The sequence below is a fragment of the Podarcis bocagei genome, assembly GCF_964188305.1.
Source record: "Podarcis bocagei genome assembly, chromosome: 10".
NCBI classification, from domain to species: domain Eukaryota; kingdom Metazoa; phylum Chordata; class Lepidosauria; order Squamata; family Lacertidae; genus Podarcis; species Podarcis bocagei.
The window spans coordinates 2,020,772-2,028,108 of record NC_138135.1 but is presented as its reverse complement, the minus strand read 5'-3'; the positions used below and the strand labels follow the sequence as shown (position 1 = coordinate 2,028,108).

Here is a 7,337-nt window from a genome sequence, read left to right as displayed (position 1 = left end):
TGCAATATTGTCCCACATAGCGATTTCTCAGGAGAAAACTGATGTTTTAATGTATTTTTAATCTTTGGTTGGAAGCCGCCCGAGTGGCTGGGGATGCCTGGCCAGATGGGCGGGGTATAAGCAATAAACTTATATATGTATATACACACACACACACACACACACACATATATGTATGTGTATATACATACATACATACATGTATACATACATACATGCATATATGTATATATATAAACAAATCAAATTTTATTAAACGGTCGCAGACCAGATTAACTCGTACAGCTAGTCAGCGAAGCATAACACCGGAAAAAACAAAGGACAATTTCAATACAGATTAGGCCATAACAGCAATTTAAAATTAGACAACATACATAAAATTAAGTATTTGCCTTCGCCTGCATATTGACATTGGAAAGCTCTTGTTTCCTGCGCCTAATAGCGGCTACACAAAATTTGGCCACATTGATCGTAATTTCAGGAACCTTATCTTCTATCAAGGCTCTCATACATTGGAGTTCTGGTTCATTTTTACGCTTTTGTAGAACTGGGGCAATAAAGGTCAGGCGTAGATCCTCGTAGTAACTACAGTGCAGCAATACATGCAGACTTGTTTCCACTTCCGATGAGCCACATGGGAATACATATATATAAATACACACACACACATACATATTTATATATAAAATTTAAATTTCACTCGTAATGTAACAAACACTATGAACATTCCTGACAGATATATAAAATTCAGGTGATGAAAGAATCCGCAGCTCGCCGTGCCGACCACAGGCAATACTAGGCGCCGCCGCCGGAGGAGCAGCGGCGGGGAATCCCCTCCTTGGTCACGTGCCGGCCCGCCGGGCTTCCCCGGGATCCCCCCTCTAATGCGCAGGCGCGTCCTGGGCGGCGGCCCCTCCCTCCCTCCCCCACGTGGGCGGTCCTGCCGCGCGGGCAGCTCTTGCCGACGTGTCCTTCTGCCCGCCTGACCCGGAAGTCCCGCCTCCTCCCCCTCCTCCTCCCTCCTCCCTTCCGCGACGTCGCGGGTTTGAATCCGCTCCCCTTTCCCTCCCTGGCCGCCGCTCGCCGCGCCCATTGGCCAGGCCGGCGGCGAGGGGGCGGGTCCGGGTGCGAGGGGGCGCCCGCCCATTGGCCCTCCTCTCCAGGACTGGGCGGGGCCGGACCCTGCGCCTGCGCGAGGGGGCGGGGCCGGGGAGGGGTATAAAGCTGGCGCCCCGCCCCTGGCCCCGCCCCTTCCGCCGCTCCGTCCGCGCCGCGTCCCTCGCAGAGAGAGAGAGAGAGAGAGAGAGAGAGAGAGAGACCCCCACCCGCTCGAGACCCCGCTAGAGACCCCTCGGGATGGCCTCCTCCTCCGGAAGCAGCAGCGCCGCCGCCGCCACCGCCGCCTCGGGCGCCGCCAGCCCCGCCCTGCAGAGAGGCATCGTCAAGATGGTAAGGGCGCCTCGGAGCATGGGCAGAGTGCCCAGGCAGGCGGGAGGCCCCCCTCGGCCAGCTCGCCCTCCGCTCTCCCCTTTCCCGGAGGGGGGGGAACCAGCCCAGGACCCTTTCCCCGGGGCGGGGGCTTGGGGGGGGGAAGGGCGCCTCTGAGCATGGACAGAGCGCCCAGGCCCCTTTCCGGGCTACCCCTCCCCGCCACGTGCCCCCCTCCGCCAGCTCGCCCTCCGCTCTCCCCTTGCCAGGAGGGGGGGGGGGAACCAGCCCAGGACCCTCCTCTGGAGCCCTTTCCCCGGGGCGGGAGGGGTCGCAGAACCGAAGAGCTGGGAGGAGGGGGACCCCCAGGGGTCGTCCAGACCAACCCCGTGCAAGGCGGGAAGGTCCGCTCACAACCCCGCCCAGCAGCCCATGAGCAGCAGCAGCAGCAGCAGCAGCTGGATTTGGGACCACGTGGGAGAGGGATCCCACCCCCCTGTGCCCCAGAGAGGCCAGCCAGGTGCCCCTGTGGGAAGGCCCTCGGCTCCCCTGTGAGAGGTGGGCGTGTGGCCCCCAGGACTGGGAACCCCAGGGCGACCCTTTTCTCTCCCTGGTGCAATTGCAGTTTCCTGAGCTCCTTCTCTGGAGCCCCACACTTTTGGGAGGGTGAGGCATGTTCCTGCAAGGAGAGTCCATCCCGTTCCTCCGTTTTGAAGAGAAGGAAGAAGAGGAGTCCTTGACGCCATGCATGGTTCTCTGGTTTTGCTGCACGTGATGCAGCCAGAAGGGCCCGGCTGAGTCTCAGCGCCTCCACGTTGCAGGCAGAAGGCCTGGGATCCAGGCCGGAACCTCTGCCCTAGAGCTGGGGAAAGAGCCTTGTCTCTGGGCAGGGGGCACCCCATGCAGCCCTCTCCATATGTTGCTGGACTACAGCTCTGGGCCCTGACCATTGGCCAGGCTGGTTGAGCCTGTTGGCATTTGGGCTCTAGTAACATCTGGAGAGCGTTGCCCTAGCTGGCCCAGTGGTCTGGCTTCCGGTGACCTTTAGAAAACGCCCCCAGGATAACTTAGGGGAGCCTTGGAACCGCCTTTGCATTGCAAAGGACTGCCAGGCTCACACTTGCTTTCTGGAAGGAGTGTGTGTGTTTGTGTGTCAGTTCTATCTTTGACAAAGTTGTGCAGTGGGGCAAGCCTGGAAGGGCAGTCTCATGGGGTGGGGTGGGGGGTTGTGGGCTGCCCCCTTGCCGCTCTCTCAGGCCATCTTCTGCAGAACCCACATTGTCCAGGACCTGTGCTGTCAGCGCATGTGGCAGCTTGGGCATGTGTTGTGGGCGCTTGACCCCACTGCGCCTGCCATGCTGCTGCTCGGTGCTCTGGCATCTGGTGCTTGTGTGTGGGTCCCCCCCCCTGTCCTGGGGGCTGCTTTTTGCTGCAGATCCACTGTGACACAGGACGTGTGCTGGCTGTGCCAGGTCTCGGCCAGAATTTGCAAATGCCGCTAGAAATTCAGCAGCAGAAGTTGCATGTAATAAACCCCAGCAGGCATGCTATGGTGTAACGTTGCAACCTGGAGGCAGGAAGTGACCTTAGCATAGGGTGTTCAGGTGCCTCTAAATAACGGGGCTCTGGAGCCTGAGAGCAGCCGGTTCCCTTCCCTATCCCGAAGCAAGTGCCCTGTGGGTCACCCCACTGCGATGTGTGAGCCACGCCACATGAAAGAGTTCTGCAATTTAGATGCTTCCCTTGGAGCAGGCAGGGACGGAAGCGCTCGCCCAGTAGCTTTGGGAACCAGTTTAGTTTGGTTTTCGGAGTCTTCTGGGCATCCTGCACAGGCGCATCTCTGCCCCACAGCGAGAAGATCAGTGGGGCTGGTGGGCCAAGGTCCTGCGGCAGCTAAGAGAGAATTCCCCCCCAGCAGTTCAAGCAGGGGGTGCGCCCTGGGGTGAGGGTACCCGTCCACAGTGGGTGGTCTGCAGAGTGCTCCAGGACCGCTGCCCGAGGGGCGGGGTGCAGCCCAGCTTTGCAGATTCTGATCTGCCCCACAGCAACCCTGTGAGGAGAGAAGGGGCAACGCTCTCCCTGTGCGTTACTCCCGTCCTCACGTCCGCAAAGGGTGGCTGGGATGCCTGTGGCGCTCTGGCCACTTTCTCCAGGTCACAGCCTGTAACCATTCCAGCATTGTTCTTATTTCATTCAGCTCTCATTTATAATTTTTTTCCAACAGTTCTTTAATGGCAAAACACACCACCCTGTGACCCAGAGGGCCTTAGGGAAGCGGGAGGCACTTGCTGCCCCTGGGGCTGGCGCGAGGGGGGGGGGCTGCCCCCTGGGAAGGATGGGGGGAGGTTCCCCATAGGCGCTTCCGTCTTCCGCCTCTCGCCCTGGGGTATACAGCCGTACTTCGGCTCCCGAATGTCTTGGGAGTTGAAAGTTCTGGCTCCCGAACGATCAAAAACCAGAAGTATTTTGAACTTTTTTTGGAAGCCAAACGTCCGACTCAGTTTCTGCTGTTGTTTCTGGTGTGCCTGCACAATCGGAAACCAGTCAGAAGCCGCGCCTTGGTCTCCGAACATTTCAGAAGTTGAATGGACTCCCGGAACGGATTCTGTTCGACTTTTGAGGTAGGACTGTATTTATTTCCTCACTTTATTTATTTCATTCATCGCATTTACAAAGCACCCGAGGTCAAGGGGGCCTCTCTGGTTCTCCCCCTCCTCGTTTAGCACCCACAACAACAACCCTGAGAGGTAGGTTGGGGGGAGAAGCAGTGGCTGGGCCAGTGCCGCCCAGTGAGGTTCATGGCCGAGTGGGGATTTGATCCCTGCTGTCTCCCAGGCGCTAGAAAGACACTTTAACCACTGAGCTGCACTGCATTTCTTTAAGCGAGGGGGAGTTCCTTTGCCACGAGGGGGAAGTGATCCTCAGCCTCTGTCCCGTCTGAGAGCAGCACCTTCTTCCTGGGAGAATGATCCCCACTGGGGGAATCAGCCCTCAGGTCCTTTTTGCGGGGAAAGCCTGGGCTCTGGCAGGCAGCCTTTGAAACAAGAGGCATCTAGCCCAGCGTCTCAGTGTGTGGGGGGGTATTGTGAGGTAGGAACTCCGCTCTCTCTGGTGGTAATTTTTCACAGAGGTGGCATCAGCTTGCTAAACTTGAGAAGCGGTGAAATTTTTGGGGTGGAGGAAAGACCGAAGGAGCGCTGACTGTGGGGGTAGCAGAGGATTTTGGGGGCCGCAGCATCCTCTGATTGTCAGCTGCATTCGAGTGTAGTTCCAGTTGCGGGGGAAAGCTTTTTCTCCCCCGCCCTCTGTGGCCCAAGTCTGACAGGTGAGCAGGGCTGCCTGCCTGCCAGTTACCTGATGCCCACAGTGGAGTCAGCCGGCTCGCTTCTGCAAGGGGGCTGCGTCCTGTGAAGCCCCGGCGATTGCCTGTCTGTTGGGGTGACACGGAGTCTCTTGGGGACTTTGGAAGGTGGTCGGCTGATCAGGAAGCTTGGCTGAGGAGGCCTTGGGAGTCAAAGGGGCGCAGGGGGGGAGCCTGCGAGGTGGTGCCCTTTGTGCAGGATGGCGCCCCCACGGATCTCGCCCCTGGCTTTCTCCGGCAAGCAGCCAAGAGCGGGGGGTGGTCCCTGAGTCTGTCCTGGGAACTAGATTAAGAGTAATTACAGCTCCAGTCCTGGGTGTATCGAGTGCCACGGCCGCGGAACAAGCTCCGTTGAAAGAATCTCTCTCCAATTGATTATTTTGTCAATTTGCTTCTCCGGTTGGAGTTTACTGCTTTGGCGTTTGCGCAGAGGGCTTTAATAGACTGGGGCATCGACTGCTACGTTTGAGGGATGGTGATTTGGGTGAAAGGAGTCAAGAAGAGGATGCAGCCCCCAAGGAAACCCCTCTTGGCCCCTGGGACACGTGGGGGAAGAAGGTGCTCGGAACAGGGAGGCGAGCCAGGTCCCAATTCTTTGAGCCCAGGTGCTCAAAATTGTTGCCTTGAGAAGGAGGCCGGAGGGACGCCTATAGCCTGTTCCCCCTCCCTCCTGAGCATCCCAGGCTGTGCACCATCAAAGCCCCCTTGTCCTTGCCTGCTGGTGGAGAGGCCAGAGGGACGCCTGGAGATCTGGACTTGTGCATCTTGCATCCTGCCAGGCGGGCACCACAGAGAGGATCACAAGCCAGAGGGTATTTGTCCCCTGGTAGCTCCTCTCTGGGCTTCCGTGGCTAGCTGCAGCTAGGAAACAGATCCTTCTGATCTCCATTTTCTACTTCGAAGAAAGGCAGCCACGTGTCGAGGAGCCCGGAGGGGTGTGTGTGTCCATAATTTCTAGTGCACAACCTTTTATTTGCTGGTTTCAGCCTCAGAGGCTTGCAGGGTCAGCGTGGCTGCAGCTTCCGTTGCTGCCCAGCCGGCCGAGAGGAGGCCTGACGTGTGGTCCAGTGATCTGCCTGGACCCTGAACCTTGGCAGGAGGGATCGCCTGGGCATGGCCTTGCCCCTCGCGCGCCCGTGGGGAGGGGAAGCCTCCCCTGTGGGGCAGGCAGTGGGAGGGCTTGACCTGCTGGGTCCCAGGGAAGGGGGCGGGTCTCTCGAAGGCTGCTGTTGCTGAACCAAGGGAAGTCCCGCCTCTGGGGCTTGGGGGGTAACATTGATTGGCTGCTTCTTTGACAATGGTTGTCTGAAGTTGTAAGGAATCACAATGAAAGCTTTTGGTGGATTAAAAAGAAAAGCTTCATAGTAGTACAGTTGTACCTTGGAAGTCCATTCCAAAACGTTCGGAAAACAAAGCGCGGCTTCTGATTGGCTGCAGGAAGCTCCAGCAGCCAACCGGAAGCCACAGAAGCCCCGTCAGACATTCGGCTTCGCAAACCGGAACAGTCACTTCTGGGTTTGCAGCGTTCAGGAGCCAAAACGTCCGAGTACTAAGGCGTTTGGGATCCAAGGTACGACTGTAGCAGCAGCAGCAGTAGTAGTAATGATAATGGGAATAATAGTTTGTTACCAATCCTCCACCCCAAGGTCTCAGGGCAGGACAGAACATTAAAACACGATATTAAGAACACTTTAAAACAACTCCCAACCATAAAATGAGTTGGGTCCTAAGAACATACACCTCCAATTGCAAAAGAAGTCAGGGGGCAAAGAGATGTCCGGCAGCTGTGCAGTTAAGGCACCAGATGCACCTCTGTGGGGAGGGGCTGCCACAGAGAAGGCCCCGTCCTGTTGGGGTGCCACTCCCCTTGAGCCCCTGAAGGTGGAGGGACTGCCAAGAGAACCCTCAAGAGGGTCTTCAGGGAAGAAGGTATCCATTTGGATATCTGGGGCTGGAGTCGTCTAGGGCTTTAAACACAAACACCTTGGCTTGGGCCTGGGAATGAACTGGCAACCAGGGCAGCGCAGCGTTACTTTTTGTGGCTCCGTTTTCCCTTTGGGCGGATTGTGGCCCTGCAGTTCATGAACGACTGCAAGCGCTTTGATTTCCTCTTTAGGATGTACCTTTGCTCCTTTGTGTCAATGGTCTTACTCTTTCCTGACCTGCCTTGACTGGCAGCGGTGTGAGGGAAAGGCAGAAAGGCAGCATAGAAAATTCACACAGCCCATCCTCAACGTACCTTGCTATTCGTTGGCTTGGGCAGTGGCTGGCATCCTGGCAAAATTCATGGGCAGGAAGGAGCCCCAGACGAGTGCCCTGTGAGTAAACTGGGATCTTGCGCATTCAGGGGCAGCGTCTAGGTGCTGGCAGGGTGCCATTGAGGGTGGCAACAGCTGAGGAGGAGAAGGGGCGCTTGCCTTCAGGCTACCTGGGCACACCTGTGTGAAGCATTGCTCCTCTGACACTCACACCTGCCTGCTCAGCCAAGATCCCTGTTATCATGAATTCCACTTGCCTTACCTCCAAGACCCTCAGCGTGGCTTACCTG

General features: G+C 57.3%; 1 protein-coding gene across 1 annotated transcript in view; it reads left to right on the top strand.

The window, feature by feature from the left end:
* Nucleotides 1-1,279: 1,279 nt before the first annotated feature.
* The window catches only part of SND1 (staphylococcal nuclease and tudor domain containing 1), a 229,299-nt gene continuing 223,241 nt past the window's right edge, over nucleotides 1,280-7,337 (top strand). Inside the window, exon 1 of the mRNA XM_081209915.1 lies at nucleotides 1,280-1,449. Coding sequence (XP_081066041.1) covers nucleotides 1,357-1,449 — 93 coding nt within the window. The 5' untranslated portion in view covers nucleotides 1,280-1,356. The remainder of the gene's footprint in view (nucleotides 1,450-7,337) is intronic.